This window comes from Podarcis cretensis (genome assembly GCF_951804945.1).
Source record: "Podarcis cretensis genome assembly, chromosome: 4".
NCBI lineage: Eukaryota > Metazoa > Chordata > Lepidosauria > Squamata > Lacertidae > Podarcis > Podarcis cretensis.
In genome coordinates this window covers 34,124,878-34,147,108 of record NC_137173.1, presented here as the reverse complement: position 1 = coordinate 34,147,108, position 22,231 = coordinate 34,124,878, and the positions used below count along the sequence as shown (strand labels likewise).

At 43.3% G+C, this 22,231-nt stretch overlaps 3 protein-coding genes across 5 annotated transcripts in view; 2 read left to right on the top strand and 1 right to left on the bottom strand.

Annotated features, from left to right (window-relative positions):
• The window catches only part of ATP1B1 (ATPase Na+/K+ transporting subunit beta 1), a 32,361-nt gene extending 12,767 nt beyond the window's left edge, over window positions 1-19,594 (top strand). The window contains exons 3-6 of the mRNA XM_079974107.1: window positions 12,081-12,239; window positions 14,111-14,295; window positions 15,939-16,019; window positions 18,164-19,594. Coding sequence (XP_079830233.1) covers window positions 12,081-12,239; window positions 14,111-14,295; window positions 15,939-16,019; window positions 18,164-18,430 — 692 coding nt within the window. The 3' untranslated portion in view covers window positions 18,431-19,594. The remainder of the gene's footprint in view (window positions 1-12,080; window positions 12,240-14,110; window positions 14,296-15,938; window positions 16,020-18,163) is intronic.
• The window catches only part of SLC35A5 (solute carrier family 35 member A5), a 340,246-nt gene that overhangs the window by 130,919 nt on the left and 187,096 nt on the right, over window positions 1-22,231 (top strand). The gene's annotated exons all lie outside the window — the stretch shown is intronic.
• Window positions 19,404-22,231, bottom strand: part of NME7 (NME/NM23 family member 7) — a 65,272-nt gene continuing 62,444 nt past the window's right edge. For all 3 annotated transcript variants that reach the window (XM_079973999.1, XM_079973998.1, XM_079974000.1), the window contains one exon: window positions 19,404-19,680. In XM_079973999.1, coding sequence (XP_079830125.1) covers window positions 19,648-19,680 — 33 coding nt within the window. In that variant the 3' untranslated portion in view covers window positions 19,404-19,647. The remainder of the gene's footprint in view (window positions 19,681-22,231) is intronic.

The window sequence follows — 22,231 nt, the reverse complement described above, 5'->3', positions numbered from 1 at the left end:
TGTGATATAAATGGCAAACATTAGGCTACTCAGTGGACTACGCAGTTCAATATATTATGCGAAATAGCTATCATTTTAAAGAAAAACATTATGCATGGAATTCTAAAACATTGAATAATAAGGATTTGAAAAGTTTAGTCTGGGAGTATCTATACCTCAAGCAATAATCTGATAAATTGGTGTTGCACTCCACATTGCTAGATTTCTCCTACTGTGTTGTCTAGAGTCATCCATTGTCCCTTATTTTTAAAGTGTCATTATTCTAGGTTATCTTCTTTGGTGATCACTCGTAGCCGAGTAAGATTGTCTTCCATAAACACGTTTTTAACAATGAGTCTGTAAGTGACTGTGGAGGCTAATTCTGGACCCACATGTCCTTCCACAGTGGGGACATTGGTTCCCGAGCGGGAGTTGATCACGGTGTGGATTTGCCAAGCGTGCCTTCCTTTTAGCAGGTTTCTCCCTTGCGTCCTGAGTTTGAGTGTCTTCAAAGCCCATGACGCCTTTGGTCTGAGCGCTCGCAGGCCACTGGCTCGCAGGCCAGTGTTTCCCAGTTGTCAGTGTTTATACTACATTTTTTAGATTTGCCTTCAGACAGTCTTTAAACCTCTTTTGTTGACCACCAGCATTACACTTTCCATTTTTAAGTTCGGAATAGAGTAGTTGCTTTGGAAGACAATCATCAGGCATCCGCACAACATGAAATGATGATCCAGCGAGTGAGTCTAGATTATAATTGCTCCATAAAACACATTCTGCCCCATACCCCTTATACCAGTACACGACAGTTTTGTTTATTATTTCTTTATTTCATAAAATTTATACATCACTTGATTTTTTTATTTAAAAACCCTCGGTGATTTACAAAAGATAAAACAGTAAAAAGAAATTGGGGGGGAGGGGAATTACAACCCTGCTTTAAAACATACATGTTGAATCATAACTCTCTAGAGTGACTTGGATCCTTAGATCATCATCATCATTTTTAATTTGTATACCATATTTCTATCTTACAATACTCAAGGCGGTTTACAAGCTGAAGAAACATCTTATAACAATCTAATGCAGTACAAAAATGTGATAATAAAACAAAACATTAAAATAAGCAACCTACATCAAAAAAGTAACATCCAGCTATCATTAGAATAGTATAAAATAATATCAACGTATAAAAGTTAAACAGAAACCCACTCAATTTCTAAACTATAATCAATAAAACAATGGCAAGCCACAGTACATAAAATAATACAATACAAATTGAGAAGCAGAGACTAGAGGGTGGGGCAAGGCAGGTGGAAGGAGGCCTTGCTAGATGAAGTCTCTCCCCGCACAGTCAGCATCTCTTTATTTCCACTTTAAGAGGAAATCTTTCCGTCTTTAGTTATTTGAACTTGAGTCGGGATGGAAACTCCCAAGTCACCCTCATGTGATTTATTTTGCATCCCCATCACCCCATTTCTTTTTAGTTCCCTCTCTCCCACCCCCAAATTTTAAACTGGAATTACCTGCTACTCCAACAAGTAACCAGTAGTGGGCACTTAAAAGTTTGCAAAAATAGCTTATCCCAGGTTAAAAAAAATGGGGGGGGGGGTTTGTCTGCAGATGAATGTCTGCTTTATTTACAAAATCAAAAGAGGTTTATGAGCCTAAGAAAAGTGAAACTCTTAACTTCTTTTTAAAATTTAAATTTAGCTACAGCATTTAAAATTATGTAAGAGGTGAGTTTCCACACATTGAAGTAATAGGGGTCAATGAACAATGTAGCTTGCAATAACCTAGTGGAAATCTCTGCTATATAATGAGTAAGCAATCAAGGCAGCAGTAGACGAAAGGGGCCTATTGGGCTTAATTCTTCAGCTGCACACTTCTTTTGGCTCTGGAACCACATCTTTACTTCTGTGGTCACTTGCACAAAGTAAGACATGCAAGCAATCACAGACACAGAAGGGAAGGCTAGCATAGTGGTGAAGGGCTGCGGACCAGGAAATTCCTGCCAGAAACTGACCAGGAGGTCTTCCGTGGCTGCTACCATTTAAAGTGCCCTGCATATGATGGCAACATGATTGCACTGCTAACAGCTTATGGAAAGCAGCAAAATGGCAGTGAGTATCTGGTCTCTGAAATAGCATTTAGAGTTTCCTATCTAAGATCTCTTTGGCCTCTTTGCACCTTATTAGGCATTACAACATGCAGCAATAGAAGCGGACTCCCTGCAATAAATGGTAATGTCCAAACATGCCTTTCTCCCACAAGGGAAATGTACTAGTGGTTCTTTCCAGGCATTTCCACTACATGTTGCAAAGTCTTACTTGCATGTCTCCTCCTTGACAAATCTAATGCTAGAAGTTACCCCCCTAAGACTTATCTGCAGACAACTACATTTCTGCATACCATACACGGTGTGTTTGTAGCCATTCTGCTCCTTTTGCCGTGCAGGCTGCCATTATTGTGACAGCCAGGATGCTGGCTGTGTGATTAAAGGCACAGCAGCTATCCCGTGCTTGAGCATTCCATGTACCGTATTTTTCGCTCCATAGGACGCACTTTTTCCCCTCCAAAAATGAAGGGGAAATGTGTGTGCATCCTATGGGGCGAATGCAGGCTTTCGCTGAAGCCTGGAGAGTGAGAGAGGTCGGTGCGCACCAATGCCTCTAGCTCTCCAGGCTTCAGGAAGCTATCCGCAAGCCTTGCAAGCCTGGTGGGAGTTCCCGTGGGCTCACAAGGCTTGCGGGCAGCAGCCTGCTGCCCGAAGCACGGAGAGCCCTCTGGAGGGCGCCCCCTGCTTCGGGCGGGTGTCCGCAAGCCTTGCGCGCCCGAGGCTTGGGGCGGCAGCCTGCAGCCCGAAGCATGGTGAGCCCTCCGGAGGGCGCCCCGTGCTTCGGGCAGGTGTGCGCAAGGCTTGGGGCTGCAGCCGCAGCTGGGGGGGAAAATAATTTTTTTATTATTCATTCCCCCCCCCAAAAAAAACGAGGTGCGTCCTATGGGCCAGTGCGCCCTATAGGACGAAAAATATGGTATGTTAGAAGTTTCCAGCAGAGAGGACGGATAGCTTTCTCACAGTGTGTTGTGATGTCTCTGTTGTACCCTGACTGTTGCAATGGTAGGCATCCCAATGCCAGCCGCTGGGAATCATATGGGAAGATAGCCCGTCATGCTCGGATCCTGCTTATGGGCTTCCCGTAGGTATCTGGTTAGCCACTATGAGAACAGGATGCTGCTGGGCTAGACTAGATGAGCCATAGGCATGATCCAGCAAGATCTCTCTCTCGAACTGCACTATGGCTAAAATGCCTTTTTTGGCTAGTACCATTTCAAGCTCATCACCTCTTCTGTGCGCCTACTGTCCCTTGTGGACAGCCATAACATTTCAGTATGTCTGAGCCCATGGTTCTAGCCAGTTGTGTCTGCCAGTGTCAATTGCCACCACACTGGTTTTCCATTAACTTGGGCCAAACCATGAGAGAGACAAGAGAGTGGATGGCAAACTAGGATGGTCGTATGTCTTAGTTTACATAGGATAGTCCTCCATTTGAAGGGCTGTCTAGTCCGTCTGGTTTAAAGAGACAAACCACCAGAAGGCAGAACAGGGGTCTTGATGTTGCCCATCAGTGAGGAGAATGAACAGGCAGTTTCCTCCACTAGGGTGAGGTGTATGGTATTTCTATTAAACTTATCACAATCATTTCTAAATTTGCATCTATACTTATGAATTAACACATTTGAGTGTTTGCTCCTCTTCTGCAACTCTTTCCCCTGTGATGCATTTTCTCTTTTTTTAGCAATGCATAAATGGTTATCCTAAGACAAAGATTGCAGCCAACATTATATAGTGCCACTAGGTGGAAACCTTTTTCAATGTCTTATAATTGGCATGATAACTGGCTTAGGTTAGGACCATGGCACTTAAAAGGATTGCCTATTGTTTACTGTTTTGCTGCCTTAACCTTTGATGTCAGTTGTTGTGGGCATTTCTGTTGTAACAGAAATAGAGCATAGTGCAGGAATTATGTATGCTCAACCCAGTCTTGATCAAGGTCTGATTAAGGACTGATTTAACACCACAAAATTTCTGCATAAAAGGCACTTTCTGTAGGAATTTGCCAGAGATTCTTTTATAGAATGTAACATGTAACAGTAGTAGTAGTAGTAGTAGTAGTAATAATAATAATAATAATAATAATAATAATTTTTATTTATACCCCGCCCTCCCCAGCCAAGGCCGGGCTCAGAGCAGCTTACAAGCAATAATAAAAACAAGTTGAATGATTACAACTTAGAAACAAAATTAAAATACAATATTAACTCACTCACTCACTCATGAGTTTATCTGTTAGTGCTGTAAAGGGTTGGCTGTTGTGCTGCTGTTTTACTCCTCCCATTACAGCACCACCACCAGGTAAGCCTGCTTAACTTCAGGGAAGGCCAAGGTTGATGATGGAAGCAGCACTGCTCCAGGATGTGTGTGTGTGTAATCGAGTGGTATTTTGCATTGCAGGGGCAATCAATATTGAGGAGGGACCACTGCCAAGTACACCCTGCTCAGGGCTCTAAAAAACTGGACCTGAGCTTGTCCTCACTGTTCGTTTTTTGGGAGCTATCATGGTGTTAATCCCTATTTTATTAACTTGGCAGAACCACATAGCTCTCTGTGTCTAAAAACAATTTGTGCCCCTTCAATTGGCTCCTTGCTATGCTCTTGGCTTCACCACGGGGGAAAACGACTCTTATCTAGTGCCGAATGTAGACTTGCTGGGTTTGGATGTGTTATTTGAGTCTGTGACTCTTGTCCAGCTTCCTGAGCTGAAGGCATCATGCCAGGATCTGTGCCTCTCTAGACCACCTGGCAAGCTTGGCCGAATGTCCTAGTGAACAAAAATGGAAGATGGGGCCACAGAACTTGTTGCTTCTGCACAGTTGTGGAGTTGATGGTCCCAGTGTGGAGAGGACTGCCTTCCCTTAGTAACTTCAGGTCTTGCTAATTTCAGTTTGTAGATGTACAGTTCAGCTGTGGTGTTTAATTCCTCTCTTTACCCTTGTGCTCATTTAATAATGAGAAGACTGACATGCTTATTATTTTCAGCCCAGGACATCTTGCTATCCCTTTTAGATTAGAATATAGCCTGGTTTGCTCAGTTGGCTAGAGCGTGGTGCTGATAACACCTAGGTTGCAGGATCGATCCCTGTTTGGGCCACCTGCATATTCCTGAATTTCAGGGGGTTGGACTAGATGATCCTCGAGGTCCCTTCCACAATTATATTCCATACTACGGCTACCTTGCTCCTAAGAGCTGTGATGAGTGCATGTTCTGGGAGGCACATGCCCAGACTAAAGATAGTCACCACTTCCTACCTCTCAACAGCAATGTGTTACTGCTTCCCCTTTTCCTGCAGGGTGGAAGTTCTTAGACCCTGTCTAGGCACTCCTGCCGTGCTGCTCATAATTAAAAGTCCAGCAGTCTGACCCAAGCAACTTTTTGGAATATTTGGGCAGTTGGGCTGGGGTCTGTTTGCAATGCATAAAGAAGTCCATATTTTAAAATGGCATCCTGTCCACCTGCTGCCAAGGAAAAATGGTTGTCGGGGTCTCAGAAGTGCTCACAGTGTGTCTCATATGCTGACACTTTGAACGACTGCTGGCATATACATAGTTATTCAGTAATTATTAGCAATAACGATGGAGAAAGGGGCAACCACATTTGGAAAGAAGATGGAATCCTGTATGTAACCAGTTGTAACTGAACAGTTAATTCCACCATGGGTATTAAACTTGCTTTCTTAGGAGGTGTATCTATAACCGGCTCTTCTTGATTCTCTTTGATGGAATACAAACAGCTGTAACCTTTCACCAGATAAATCTCGGAACCTGCTGAACGGCTGACCTTGTTAAACATTCCAGGATTTCAGTCGAACTTTTGTTGTCTCCTGATCTCCCTCATCTTTTTTAAAAAAGCATTTTGCCTTGATTTTTATCACTGAAAGCCACATTCAGGTGTTTTAATAGAAAGGTGTGGCATGAACGGTTAAATAAATAAATAAATAAATAAATAAATAAATGCAATGAGTTGGGTCCAGAGTTTATCATACTTGGAAGTAACCCATGGTAATTGAGGGGACATTCATCAGTCATGACCCTCAATGCTGACTATGCAATTGAGTAATGATGCAGAACTTTGGCCAGCTTGATTGCAATTCATATTAATCTCTAGGCAATAATTTTGCCAGTCTTATCTTTATCAACCTAACCTACCTATTTTATTCATAGGACTGCTTTAACATTATTCTCTATCTGCTGACTTTATTTGCAACCAATCGTTTCCTGCTTGTCAGTTATTGTAATCTGCTTTCTTAGTAACAGAGCATCACACTGGAAACTTTCCACTTCATTTGATTTATGACTCAGATGGTTCTGGGAACAAATGCTACACCGGGGAGAAAGGAAATACTCTTGTTTCAAAGGGGAAACCTAGTGAATGGTCTCTACTGCAGGATCCTCATTCAAACACACTCTGACGAAGCTTGACTTAACAGCGCTCATCCCTAATGTGGTAGCTTTTCCACATGCAGGAAGCTTTTAACACAGTTCTCTATGACCAAGTAGTTTAAAGTGATTCACTCTAGTTAGGACTGTAGCACATGCCTTTTCTTCATGAATCAGCCCTCAGAATAGCAGCAAAACAAACGAATCTGCTTTCATCCCTGGGGTCTGCAGGGTCCCAGTGGGTGCCTTAAGTGGCTGCCAGCTGGACTTGCCTTTGGTAAGTGTGAGCTACTGGCACGATGTTTATTTCCTGAATTCTTTAGTAGCCTTTGGGTGCCTTTCTCCTCCTGCTTCCTGTCGTACATGCCCACACTGCATTGTTGGTCTAAGGTTACTGAGAAGGGCAGGGCTGTTGGAAGGAGTTATTCTTGTTTGCCCTTTAGCAAGAGCCAGGACACATTTATTTACTTTGGAGAGGTAGGCATGCAGTGCAAAGCTGTGGAAAGTATAGGTGGAAATAAATTAAGCCCTTTGTGTGTGTGTGTGTGTGTGTGTGTGTTGGATTGTATCTTAAGAATTAATGAAAGATTTCTGTTTAGTTCTCAAATAGCCTGTAGAGACAAATGGCGTTTCTGTTTTTAGAATAGTAAGGTGCAAACGATTTCTTTGTAATGCGCGAGCCTTTTCATGGACTGAGCTTTCCAGTGCTAATCCATGTTAGTAGGAAAAACACGTGTGCTGCTATAATGTCTGAACTGTGGCACGAGTGTTTTTCTTGTGACATGTACACGGAATAGGCAGCCGCACCACTCAGCAGAAATAATCTTGCACGTGCAAGAATTTCAACTACAGGGGGAAATATAGTGAACCTGAGGCAGAGCTGGGAATAGTTGATCAACAAATTGTTGTAGCCCTTGACTACCATTATTAATCTTCCAGGTATGAGGATGAACTCTGGCATGAGAACTGATTTTATTGTGGAGTCCCAATTTAAGATAGTCAGAAAACAGAATGTATATTGGGGTGATGGATGGCTGCGATAAACAATTTAGGCAGCAGTGCTCACACTGACAAGGAAGTAAGCCCCATGGAATGATGTGGGACTAACTTCTAGGCAAATGTGTATAGGATTTCACTGCATAAGAATTTTAAACTTTTGAGTCGTCACCCACAATACCCCAAAGTGAATACAGATCTACACATAATATGTGTAAGGCCTAGGGCAGGGGTTCCCAAACTCATGAGATTCATCCTGGTGGTCTGCAGCATGTCCATTTTAAATATTCTTATTGCTATTTAATTATATTGCAATTTTTTTTTACTACTTATATTGTATTTTGTTGTATTTTTAATTCTGCGAAATTCAGATTGTAATGCAATAAACAATACAGTGAAACCATAATGCAACTAGAAATCATATATCAACTAGCGTAGTGCACTAAAATTGCTACAACAGGCAGAAAAATGAGCCATTTTCACGTGGTCCATGGTTGGGGGGGTAGTTTGGTGATCTAAAATGCTAACTGAAAGGAAAATGTGTGCTGGGTTTGTGTGAAAGCTGTATGATTCTAACTAAGAAATCCCAGTGCTGGTAAATAAAAGAGTCCTGCAAAGCAAATTATACCTTTTCCCCCTAGAACTACAACTTTAAACTACCATTTGCTACCTGCATATTGTTTAACTTGACTGTTGTTTCATAATGCAGTTATTCTTCCATATTGATATTTAATGTGTGTGGTTTTTTAAAAAATGAATGCACAGATGACTCCCTAATCCATGACCCCATGATTTAGCATTGCATCCAGATCATGGGTTGCTTCTCTCCCAACAAGCCATGAAATGAAGTCAGGGTTTCTTTTTGGACTTACCAGTTGTGGTGGTTTCTTTGAACGAAATGCTATCCCCTGTTTGGACACAATGCCGAGCCAGGGGTTCATGAGGCGTTGTTCTCGCCCATCCCAGATGAGGAGTGAAATCTGCTTTTATGGTAAAGTATTTAACTATGGTTTACCATGTTGCACAAACTGGGCCACTGCAGAACAGTCTGTCTGAGGACAGAGAACTTGGTTGTAAAACAGCAGTACAATGGTACCTTGGGTTAAGTACTTAATTCGTTCTGGAGGTCCGTTCTTAACCTGAAACTGTTCTTAAACTGAAGCACCACTTTAGCTAATGGGGCCTCCCGCTGCTGCTGCGCCACCGGAGCACAATTTCTGTTCTCATCCTGAAGCAAAGTTCTTAACCCGAGGCACTATTTCTGGGTTAGTGGAGTCTGTAACCTGAAGTGTATGTAACCCGAGGTACCACTGTACCCTTAAGTCCACAAAACCATTCTTGGATCACCCCAGATTTTACGACTCAGTACCCTACCTGGGAATCTCTCACAGGATAAGAAAGTAAGAAAAGCCTGCTACATCAGGCCAATAGCTCATCTAGTACAGCATCCTAAGTAGACAACCAGATGCTGTAAAGGGGAGCTCACAAGCAGGACCTGAGGACAAGGATAAAACTTTGTATGTGTTTCAGGCCCTATTACATTAAATTCCTCCAATTATTTAGTTGAACCTGCTGAATTCTGGGGTTGGAGAGAAAGAGACATAGCAGAAAGAGAACCGAGAGCCAAGCTTGGTTATAGAAACAACTACTATATAATGGCAGTGTCTGGAGAAGGTCTTGGCTGCCGGCTCTAAGTTGGATGTGCCAAAGGGAAACTGAGCTTGTGCCACGGCAAACTCAGCGTGTGGCAGTCAGCGAAGCAGCATGAACTTCATCTCCCATTACTTTCAGCATCGATATCAAGCAAGCATTGGGTAATTCAATTAAAACTCCACCTGAACCTTATGGGAGAACAAACATGTGGAATGCATTCATTTGTATGGGATGGTGACATGTATCTGTCCCTTGCAAATATCATCGTCCATTCCCTCCCTTCTCCTTGCCTCTACCTCCCCATCCCACCCCAAAAAAAGAAACAGAACTTATTCTAGAATAAGAACATATTTTTATTGTGTTCGGTTTTTGCTGCTCCTGCACCACCCCACCCTAATCTAACCCACAAACCAAATGCAGGGTTAGTTTAATGAAATGAGTGTGGAGTGGCATGATAGCTGAATATTTTGCATTCCGACTGTGGGCCTCTTCCTGTCACTGTTTGTAATTCTCCCTTGCCCCTTTCTCACCTTTGTTGTGCTGAGTGGCACAGGCAAGTGCTCAACTGGATTGGGCATTTTCATACAAGCTAAAAGCAGCTTGTGCAAACTGTTCCTAAGATGCCTAAATTCATGTGTTGAGAAATAAATAATATTTCATCATTGATGAATCGCTTCCCATGAAGCATCCATAAGCAATTTAACACCAGCAACAAAACATATATAAATACATTTTCTAGTCCAATGCAGAGCAAGACTGAGATAAAAACCTCCACTAAAGTATGCTGAGAGAGAAAGGTCTCTGACAGGTGCTGAAAAGACAATAGAGGCAACACTTGTCTGATGTGTAATGCACAGGGGATGGGAATAAAATTGCTAAAGATGGGTGCCTCCACACCAAAGTTGAAATTCTTACATCATACAGAATGGACCTCCTGATGTGATGGTCAATGCAAGAGCACAGGGATCAATCAGGCCCAGCCAGCATGGTCAAAAATCAGGGATGGTGGGAGTCATCGTCCAAAACATCTGGGAGGCACCATGTGGGGGAAGGCTGGTATAATGTGTAGCCAACCAGGAGCTAGAATATGGCCATGATGACAAGTAGCCACCGATAGCTTTATCCTGCATAAATTTGATCTCCTGTTGAAGTCATGTAAATCAGTGGCCATCACTGCATCTTGTGTGTTCAGTGATCTTAGCTAATAGTTTAAGGATGTTCTAGTGCGGGGGCAAAGGGGGGTTCATTCAAATCTATGTAGGTCAGGAGTGTATCCTGCCTCCCTTCACCGCACTTTCATTATCTGCCACGGTTAATGAATGCCTGGACAGAGCTGCTGCCTTTGACCTAGCAAGGAGTCTGTGCACCTGAATCCCTTCCCATTTGGGTACTTGACATGGTGGAGCAGTGCGGGTGCAGTTTTCCCTCCTAGGATTTCACAGACCTGTAAATACACCTTTTGTTCTGCGGCTCGTAAGCTGTGCAACATAACAAGGATCGACTGTCAGGCTTTACTCAAAACTGGCTTGTCTGGGCCATGGCAAATGTGTGGCTGATGTGACTTGTGGGTGCCGCAAAAACAAGTGACAGCTTCCCTTCCCAGAAACCCCTTCAGTGAAATAAGTGGAAAAGAGACTGGAGACTCAGCTACATTGGCAAAGAAAGAACACTATATGTGTTGTTTATGCATTCTAACACTGTGACACCAGCTGGCGCTGGGGAGTTCCCTTTTTTCCAGCCCAATTTCTCATACAAAGTTTACAGTGCGTTTAACTGAAACGCTTCTTTGATGTGTCTAAATCCAGCCTGAGTCTCCATTGCCCCATCTTTTGAAAAACCAGCTGCTTGTGAAGGGTCCTTCTGGAAATCTGATGCCCTTCATGCTAACTCAGGCACATCGTTGCACCTGTAGGATCTCTGGAATAATCTACAATACAGAAGCACTCTAATGTGGGTAGGGTCTCCCTAGGTGAAATCCTACATCTGAAGCTCTTATATGGACTATACATTTGGGCTTTTGAGAAAGGCGCCCCTTTGCGTTAGGGATGTGAAGTGACAACAAGAATTGCATTATTTCTGTAAGCAGCTTCACCTGTTTCAGGCCAGCTCTGTGTCATTTTGATTCAATTTCTTATTCGGGTCCAAATCCGATCTGTTAAACCTGAAGCTGCTTTGCCGCTGGTGAGTGTAGTGGGGAATCAAAAAGCTGCTTATAAACGTTTGTTTTCTTTCTTTTCACATAAGTGGATGAAGAGTGGATGGAGCCTGCCAAATTTCAGGCTGTGCATTGAAATTCTGGGGACAGCTGAGGCCATAGAGGAAATCAGAAACTTAGGGAGTCCTTGATGTGCTTTGAGATACCTTGTGAATTGTGCAATCTGACTCAGGAACATGAGCCCCTGGCCAGAATCACCCTGGGATTTTTTATGTTACTCAGAGTATACACATAGCCAATGCGCAGTCCTCTGTGTACTCCAGGAAAATGCTGCAACTCTCTAGTGCCATATGAGGAGGGAGTTTGATGAGCCTCTCCATTTGATGAATCTTTAAATTCTGCAGAGACGTGGAGAGAATAAAATTGTACTTTTTAATTTGTTTAAAGGAAGTTCTTAAGTTTAGAATTTCAGAACAAGGTATTTCTGAATTTAAAGAGCTTGTAGATTTTTCAAGCTCATGAAGTATTTTACTTCCAAACAAATAGAGCTAAAATAAAAGCCTTGTGCCAGTAAGCACCAAAGTCTGCTCTCTTTGTTTTGGTGGGTGAGGAAGGTGACAGTTTCAGCATTTCATATTCTGCACCTATACATGTTCCAAAACTATTCTGGTTTGTTGCTGCATAAGGAAAGTTTGGATGTGATCCTTTTCATGGTGGGGCAAGCACAATACGATACATATCAGTTGTCTTTGGTCTGTGTGTCTCTGTGTTACATGATTTCTTCTTTTCCCTTTCCAGGACTGACAGCTATTCCCCAGGTATTTAAAATGGAGATTTCCTTCAACCCCAGTGATAAAAACACATATGAGAAGTACACGAAGCTCATGGATACATTTCTGAAGGCTTATGAGTTTAATCAGGAGCAAGAGGCAGATTTTGAGCTTGAGTCTTGTGCCAGTGAGTAGATTTTATTTGCACATAACTTTTGTTTCTAATGTATTTGTTTTAGTCTGGTCCATCTAAAGTGCTGCTGGTGCCTAGCAACCCTTGCCAGTAACTTTTCCAGTCCCACTCGGAAAAAGGGATCTCCGTTTTATTTAAGCGAATAACTCAGTTGATTCCCTGTCCACCATATGTGATGTGAGCCACTCAGAGTGGCTGGGGAAACACAGCCAAGTGGGTGGGGTATAAATAATAAAATTATTATTGTTATGACCCCAGCAACAAACTGTAACTATCTCCTCATGCTTCAGTAATTCTAGCTCCGCTGAAGACAATATGGCTTGAAATAACCTCACCAAATACCCTGGATTTCCTTAGCCCCTGGTGGTGGTTGGTACGACAGCACTGATCTGTAATGTTTTGGGTTGGATGGAGACACCAGAACCCTGCTGTTGTGTGCAGTTTTGCTATAGATTCATTATATATTTGCCAACACAGCAACTGAAAAGACCAGGCTGTAAGAAGCAAAGGAGACCACCTAGCTAGTACTGCTCACTGTGTTTTGGATTGACGGATCCAAATACTTAGTAGATTTGGGGACCCCCACCCCAGTCAGGGGTCCAGGCATGTTTGCCACAGTTCAGAGGGGAACAACTAAGGGGAGGCAACTGCAGGGCAAAATTGGGGGGTACGAGGGAAAAGGTAGGCCTTCCCCTTATTGCCCAATGCTCCTTTTCTGGGAATTACTAACCCCAGAGCTTTCCATCCTGTCTGGTGGCAACCCAGATTCCAGATCTTGTCTTGTTGCCAGAACATGGCAATTTTATAAGAGATGGTGGGTCTGCATACCACAGAACTGTCCACACTTTGCTCAGCTGAGAGGGCTGAGTCAGCACTCGGCCTACTTGCACAACAAGATTTGCTAGCACAAAGCTTGCCTGAGAGGGGTTAGGGATGAGCTATTACCTTGTCCACTTGGTGCCTGCTCAGGCAAACCAGTCTCATCAGTTGAGAATTGTGCACCTAAAGTAAACCTCTTTCAGTTTTAAAACTAGAGAAGTCCTTCCATGGTAGTGTTTGGGGACAGTAATTTTGTTTGCTGCACCATCTTAGCTTGATGGCGCTGGTAAACCCCTAGGCTGTGTACACAATATATCTGTAAAGGACATCCCTCCCCCCAAGGGATTTTGGGCACTGTGCTTTCTTAAGGGTTGCTGGGAATTGTAACTCTATGTGAGGCGTAAGCCACAGCACCCAGAATTCTGCAAGGAAAACTATTTGTTTTTAATTTCAAGGTATATCGTGTATGGAGCCAAAGTCTCCAGTGAACATCTGGAAGGCACTGTAGGATTAACACAAGAGCCCATGTTGGTGATGAAGCCACATGTCTTGTGACCTTCCTAGAAGAACTATTAAAGGCAAAGGAGCCCTGTTCTCTGTAGGATCTGGTAGACATGGGACAGGCTCCTGTGATCCCCAAGCAGTTAGCTCGTGCATGCAGTCCTTTTTAAACACACCATGATCTAGGAAAATGGCATGATCAATACTGCACATGTCACAGAGAGACTTGGTGTACATGTCTGCAGGCTGTGTGTTTTGGTACCTGGCAGCTGCAAGCCATTAGATTTAAGCAGGAAAAACAAGTGCAAGTTGGGAAATATTCAATTTTTCATTATCATAAGTTTTCCTTAAGGCTAGGTGGATGCTTCCCATGCAAAATTACCACACTGTCTCATAATATGAAGCAGGCGTAGGATTCACCATTAGACACTTTTAGTTGGAGCCTTTAAGGTTTAATATCCCTGAGATGACTGAGGATTGTGGCAAGCTGGCCAAAATGCATATAAGCAAGGTTTTTCTTTTTCTCCCCTACTCCCCACCTCCAGCTGAACCCTCCACCCACAAAGGTGAAGCTCCTATTGACCCCAGCCTGGGCAAGAAGCCATCTTGCAGGTTCCTTCGCTCCTGGCTGGACAACTGCTCTGGGATAAGTGACCCCAGCTTTGGTTACAAAGACGGCAAACCATGTGTCCTCATCAAACTCAACAGGATTATGGGCTTCATACCAAAGGCAAGTGCTGCTAGGCCTGTTTTTAAAGGAGGGGGGCGAGGAAAAAGTGGGAATTGGTAGCACAACCACATAGGAAAAAGGAGGGTGCTGGGGGAGTCTTTGATTGTCTTATCTTCTACAAGATTGCTTATATCTACGGTATTGTTCCATCAATAAGATGCCCCCATGTATAAGGACCCCCACCTTATTTTTTGGGACTCAATTTTAAGAAAATGAGGGGAGATGGCCCAAAGTTGTTGAGCTTCTCCCCCCCATGCAGCTGCGGGCAGGAAACACTCCCTAGATCGTTTTCCACTCGCTGCGGGATCGGGGGAAGTTGCGCTCCCGCCAACCGGCTGGCTGGCGGGCGCACCGCTTCTCACCCCCATGCCACTTTCCATGTATTGGACTACCCCCGTTTTTGGACATGATTTTTGAGTCGAAAAACCTCGGAAAAATACGCTACTTTCCATTTTCTCGTCTCTGCCACTGATCTCAAATAAACACCTGGTGGCTGCTTGGACTCTTCTTACCAGTGGAAACACTGTTCATCTTCTCGTCACACAATGGGGTGACCACTAGACTTGAGGCCCTGCTGGCTTTTAAAATACAGTGGTGCCTCGCAAGACGAAAAGAATCTGTTCTGCGAGTCTCTTCGTCTTGCAGTTTTTTCGTCTTGTGAAGCAACCCTATTAGCGGATTAGCACTATTAGCGGCTTAGCGGCAAAGTGGCTAAGCGGCTATTAGCGGCTTAGAAAAAGGGAGAAAAAAGCGAAAAAAATAGCAAGACTCGCAAGACGTTTTCATCTTGCAAAGCAAGCCCATAGGGAAATTCGTCTTGTGAAGCGCCTCGAAAAATGGAAAACCCTTTCGTCTAGCGGGTTTTTCGTCTTGCGAGGCATTCGTCTTGCGGGGCACCACTGTACTGATCGTATGCCTTTTTGCCAGGAGACCAAACTTACTTTCCACTGGCAAGTGGTGGTGAGGAAGGCTGCTTACTAGATCAGCCATGTAGCAATTAAGAGGATTCTCAAACTTTTTATGGATATATTTTCATTTGCTTCACTCTGGGTCTGTGAGCAGTATTTGGAGCTTATGTGTCCACTGATGGGAAATCATGCTTATGTTGGCTGATTTGAGACTGTGGACCCAGCTCTTTCTCACAAATCTACTAGCCTTCCCCTATATGGCAAAGAAGAGCTCGAATAAATAAAAGCCTTTGTTAGTTTTAAAGTAGTTTCCGGATTAGAAAAGCACAAGTGGGGGAAATATGCTTTAATTCTTTTAGTTACCACCTTTTCTTCTAAGGATTTTGAGGTGGTGTGCATGGCTCTCACCTCCCCATTTTATCTTCACAACAACCCTGTGAGGTGGGTTTCTCTGATTTTTTTTTCTGTCTATGGAGGTTCTGCAGACTTTTGTTTTCTTTTAATTTACAAACTTATAAACTACTGCATCTCTAGGGAGTCCTCCATATAAGTAGGGCTCCTATTTTATTTTTAGTTTGCCCCATTTCACTTCCAAACTGATAGGCACTTGACCATCTTACTTGGCTTCTGGAGGGTATATTTGGCAAATACACTTATTGGAGAAAGGAGTTTGTCTTTTAGCAAGGGTTTTGAAGTTGGTTTAAACCATTTTTAATGTGCTTGTTTTCCTCTTAGCCTCCACTCAACGACTCCATCCCACCTGAGGTGAAGGCAAGATTCAACCCTTATATCATTCCTGTTCACTGCGCTGCTAAGGTAAAATAGTTCAAGTTCTTACCGTAATTTGTTGTAGATGGGGCTGCCCTTGAAGACTGTCCAGAGACTGCAGTTAGTTCAAATATACAACTGCTTGCCTCTAAATTGGGATCCTATCTCACCAGTCCTTGAACAGCTACATTGGCTTCAGCCCTACATCTGGGCACCTCATTCACAGTGATGCTTTTGAAACCCGTATATGGCTTGGGCCTGGGAGACCTGAAAGATTGCTGCCTCTATATCCATGTAACCATACATTACGATCTCCCTTGGAGACTACTACCACCATCAGAGGTGAGGCAGGTGGCAACTAGAGGCCCTTCTCTGTAGTGACACCCTAGCTCTGAAAATCTGAAATACCTAGCACTTGTGTAACAAGCATTCATCATGGCAGGAAACCCTGGTCAAGTCCAACAGAGAAATGAATGCAGGTTGCTGAGCAGGAGTACTTTGCTGATAGAGAAAGGTGCTTGCTCAGTGCTAGAGCTTTGTGTTCAAAAGGTCCCAGGTGACATCTCCATGTGAAGCTAGGAACCTAAAACAGACCTGAAATCCTGGACAGTCAGGGCCAGCAATACTGAACTAGGCTGAGCAATTACTTGACCTGGTATAAGGCACCTTCCTATGTTTGCTCTCCTATATGTTGTTGGCATTCATGTTCGCTTTTAAATGGACTCCCTTGCCATCTCTCCTCTTACTTGCTTTGAGTGGTTCACTGTCTGCCCAAGCAAAGCAGTATCACTCTATACCAAGATAAAACAGCTGTTGCTTTTTCTAAAAGTAGAGACTCAAACAACACCCAACGGAGAGAACCCAGTCCTTTGTTTTTCCGTTAGGAGCCGAGACCTGATACCAGAAGTGTCAACAGCTCCTGTCATGAGAGAATGTCCTTCAGTTGAAGCCAAACCAAGTCAAAATCTCTCCTCCTCTTCCCTGTCCAACAGGAGTTGGAGTGAGATCACTAAACACTGTTCCTCTCTAGCATGTGGAAAAGAAGAGAGGGATGCAGGGAGAGGGGCAGAGAAAGAAATGTAGAATGGGTCCGTGTAGAAAAAGCGTGTGCTGGGTAAAAGGCAGCAACAAACCTCACCCTGAAAACGCCTAACCCAACCTCACGACTTGATTCCAGTTGCCACACTTGTGTACTAGCTGCGAGATCTTGAGATGGCATGTTCTGTAAATGCTGAGAATGGGGAGTGGGGCTGTGGGAACATGTGTGCTAGCTCTACTTTTGTTATTCTTGTCACTCTGCATGAGTTGGTAGGGCTACTGCCTCAAGCAAGTACTTGTAGGGGCCCCACCTGCTTTTTATAACCCTGGGAAATCAGTGTTCTGAAATGTGTGGGGCTTCCACAAGAACAAGAGGCTCCCTGCTTCAGATTGTCCTCCAACTTGTGCAGTGGAACAAAGAACTGAGAGGGTGGAGCTGGTGCGCTCATCACTGCGGCCCACCCCTCAAGTATTTAATTAACACACCATCATAATTCCTGAATAGGGCTATTAGCACATTTTGAAAGGGATGGAATGCTGAACACAGAAGAGCGCTGTTGGATTAGACAGTCTAGTCCAGGCTATTTTATTTCCTTCAGTGGCCAACCAGGTGTTTCTCAGAATCTCTTAAGGAGAGCAGAAATGCAACATGGTCCTCTCTGGTGTGTTCAGCTGAATGTTTGTATACACAAGGAAGGCTTGCTTTTCTACAACTGGGAACCCTGGAAAGACAGGATTCCCAGTTGCACAGTTGTCAGTGTGTGGACTTTCCAGATGTTCAACTGAATGCAAGAAAGTTTGGATCAAGGACAGTGGCAGTGACCCCCCACTTGTCCATTCCTTCATGCGTTCCTCATGACATGGGGAGTGGTTCTTCCATTGTTGTGGAAGTGACCATTGCTGGGTCTTCTGGCATGCTGCAAGTGAGGCCAAGGCAATCCATCTAAGGCATTACCCTTCACTCATTCCACAGTTGCAATCACTCAAATGTGTTGGAAAGGTACATAGAAAACTCAAGTGACTTTTCAGTGGGACAGTCTGTTTTTCAAAATGTGAGCTTTAAGTCATGACCAAATAGTGAACAATAAAAATATGGTACACAGAGCATGCAGAATGCAGAATTTGCAAGTGACTTCTCCCTTTCATTCCTTCAGAAAGAGGAAGATATTGACAAAATTGGCACCGTGGAATATTACGGCATGGGTGGCTATGGCGGCTTTCCTCTTCAGTACTATCCGTATTACGGCAAGCTCCTCCAGCCCAAATACCAGCAGCCCCTTGTGGCCGTGCAGTTCACCAACCTGACGTCTGATACGGAAGTGCGTGTCGAGTGCAAGGTCTATGGTCAGAACATCCACTACAGTGACAAGGATCGTTTCCAGGGACGTTTTGATTTGAAATTTGACATTAAAAGCAGCTGATCGCAAGCACAGTTTCTTTCTTCTCTCTCCTCTTAGCCATTTAAAAAAGTATAAAAAAGACAAAAACCTACTAGTCTTGAACAAAACTGTCATACGTATGGGACCTACACGTAATCTATATGCTTTACACTAGCTTTCTGCATTTAACTAGGTTAGAATGTAAACTTAAAAGTGTAGCAATAGCAACAAAGATATTTATTCTACTGTAAATGACAAAAACAAAACAAACACAGAATTGAGCCTTGGGACATGCCCATTTCTACTGTAAATTATTATTCCATAACTGACTTGTAGTAAGCAGTGTTTCTGCCCCCTAAATATTGCTGCCTTGTGAGTTTTATTTAGTGTACAGTACTATAGGTGCATTACTCCGATCATTTTTCAAGCCATGTATTATTGTACCTGTTTTCTACTTTCTGTGAGCAAATATTTGCTGTCCAAGGTGTAAATACTCAGTGGGACTAAAACTGGCATGGTACTTTTAATTATTATATTTTTGTTCATTTTTAAAATGGTAAAGGCCCACTTGTGAGATTATTCAGCAGCACTCCATAGAGCCTCCCCCCCTTCCTCCCTGTAGCCTTAGGACTTTATTTAGTGTGGTGGCAGGGAAAATTACCTTGACTTTGAAGCAACGCTAAGGAGCGTAGGTGATTATGTATTGTGCTTTATAGCGAATGTTGTCTTTCTATCTCTCTCTCTCTCTCTCTCTCCTCCCCCTCTCCCCGCACCCGTTCTGAAGTTGTGTGAGAGATCTGAGTCAGCCTATCACTCTCATCAGTGACAGGAATAATTATTTTGCTTTGTATATTTTCTTTTCCTGCTAGAGGCATCATATGCAGTGGTGCTGTCTTTATTGAATGTTTTAACCATTTCCATGGTGGAAGAATTTTATATTTATGCAGTTGTACAATTTTATTTTTTTTCTGCAAGAAAAAAAGTGTAATGTATAAAAATAAACCAAAGCCACATGTTTGAAAATAAATCTTTATTTTGAACTTTATGAAAAGCAATGCAGTTACCCCCATCAACTGGTGTTAAGTGTTGTCTAAAGTGCAAACCTCTATGTTCTAACATATGTAATAGCCAGGAAAATACAGTGCTCTTGTTGATCTTGTATTTCAGTCAGGTTAAAACATTGGTCAATAAATGAATAAACACACATCTTCCATCCTGTGGCTTGTTTTTTGTATGTCCCGTAATTCTGCCATCTCTAGTTAGTTGTCCAAGATGTTGAAAAAATATTGGACCTATGAAGAAAAACAAACTTACTGCAGACCATGAGTTATTTACAAAGCAGCCTTAGTTGAAACTGTAACCTGAACAACCAGCTAAAAACGTCCTTTGCATTTCATGCACACTGTTTTGAAACCAGCTTAAAATATGGCCTGTGGCAATAAATGACATGTTCTGGTTGGAGGAGGTTAGTGCTTTGCCTCCATTGCAGAGTGTAGGGAGATATTTGATAGCAGGAAATGAACAAACACCTTCTCGTGTGTCACAAAATTAGGTTGGTGTCCCCAAAGGAACCAAACTAGCACATGCTAACTGATTGTTCTCTAAGTCCACAAAATGGGCTTACCTTTGGGAGCTTCCTACTAGCCTCTCCTGTCACTCCCTCCTCTTCCCAAATTTGCCTCTGCAGAGTGTGTCAGGTAAGGGCACCAGTGACTGGCAAATGTGAAGGTCTAGAAAAACGCTTGAAAGCATAGCTGTTCCTCAGCATGCTCAGGAATGAAGAGGGATAAGACTTTCTAAGCATGCTGAAGGTTGAGACCTACAATGCCCTCCACTGTTAGCCACCTCTCCCCGCTCCCAAATTATTTCCAATGATAAAATTGCTTGCAAAAGGAAGGGAGGCACCAGGAAGAGTGAGCTGGCAGGAAGCCCATTCTAAAGCAGAGACTGTACCAATACTGGGCTTCTGATTTGCAATGGGCTTGATCTGGAGCAGGGGAACTCTGGATTCTTCTGAGTTCAGCATTGCAAGTGTCTCTTCATACATTACAACAGTTCCCACCCCATTTTGAAACACTAGATGCACCATTCATTGTAAGCAGCCATAAATGGATGTTCTTCAATCCACTTCAAACCTGCACCAGTCCCCCCATCCACTGAGTTGTAAAGGGCAATGAGGGAAAATCCTGGAAGCTGGAAAACCATGGCAGTCATGGCGATGTGGAGGCACACTTTCCTGAGCTGCAGACCCTGGAGATAACAGGGTCTACAGCAAGGGGGAGCATGTGTCCCACATGCCTTCTCTAGATTACAGTTCCTACACAAACAGAAGGAGTCAAGTATTCAGCTAACCCGTATGTAGAGAAAAATCCAACAAAAGTTTTGGGTTAGTTTATTTTTAAGGCTTTTGGGATTTGTGGGAGAGGGCACGCTAGGGATGCTTCATTTCAGAAGCCCCAATTCTACAACAGGTGGATTTTGTCAATTCTTAAGCTTGCACCCTTTAAAAGTATCAAAAGATATTTCAAACATGTTATCGAGGGTATCACAAATATCCAACAACTGTGGGTTAAACCACAGAGCCTAGGACTTGCCGATCAGAAGGTTGGCAGTTTGAATCCCCACGACGGGGTGAGCTCCTGTTGCTCGGTCCCTGCTCCTGCCAACCTAGCAGTTCAAAAGCACGTCAAAGTGCAAGTAAATAGGTACCGCTCCGGCGGGAAGGTAAACGGCATTTCCGTGCGCTGCTCTGGTTCGCCAGAAGCGGCTTAGTCATGCTGGACACATGACCTGGAAGCTGTACGCCGGCTCCCTCGGCCAATAAAGCGAGATGAGCGCCGCAACCCCAGAGTCGGTCACGACTGGACCTAATGGTCAGGGGTCCCTCTACCTTTTTATGGAATAGAGAACTTGATGCCCAATGGTCTGACTTCTACTCCACAACTAAATCATTATCCTCCAAAAAGATTCAGGTGGGAGTTATTGGACACGGTACATTTCCAGTCATCTGTGACCCAAAATGGAAGGAAATTATCAGATAAAAGCCTCTAGAATACACTATTAAAAAGCCAGCCAGTCCTGTTCTGAGGTAGCAGCTGCAGATATGCCTGCAATTCACCAATTGCCATTTCTGGCAGGTCATTCTGGCACTTTTATTGCACTGAATCAGAACAATATATCCAACTTTTATTGAGTTGTAATTCCAGAGTCTTAGAATTCCTAAGGGTCTGTCCACTTTAAAAATAAATGAGAACCAACACACTCCTTTTGTCTACCGTGCCTGTTCTATACAAAAGTGTGAACCTGTTCGGAGCCACTCCAACCCCTTTTAGCTGCTGGAGGGCTACCTCAACATTAATATCTCACATTTCCTCCAAGGAACTCAGGGCACCATATACAATTTCTCTTTCCTCTATTTTATGCTCACAACCACATTGTGAGGTATGTTAGGCTAAGGGAGAGTGACTGACCAAGGTCACTCAGAGAGATTAATTGCCAAGTGGGGATTTGCCATCCTAAGTAAAAGTTTAACCTGTACAGCTACATGAAGTAGAAAATTACTTCAGGAAGGAAGGAAGGAAGACGTGAGACTCTCAGGATTCTAATATGTGTTTGTAAAGTGTACAAAAGGTTTTTGGAGACTGCATGAATCCCAAACAGATCATGCATAATCATTTTTGCCCAATCTTAGTTTGTAAAGTTTCCTCAGAATGCTTATACAAGAAAGCATGGGTAAAACAAAGAAACTGTGATATTTAGAATGCGGAAAAAAACCCCACCACCATTCTCTCTCGTACAAGTTGTGAAGATGATGATTTTCATGCCTTAACCACACACTCAGCT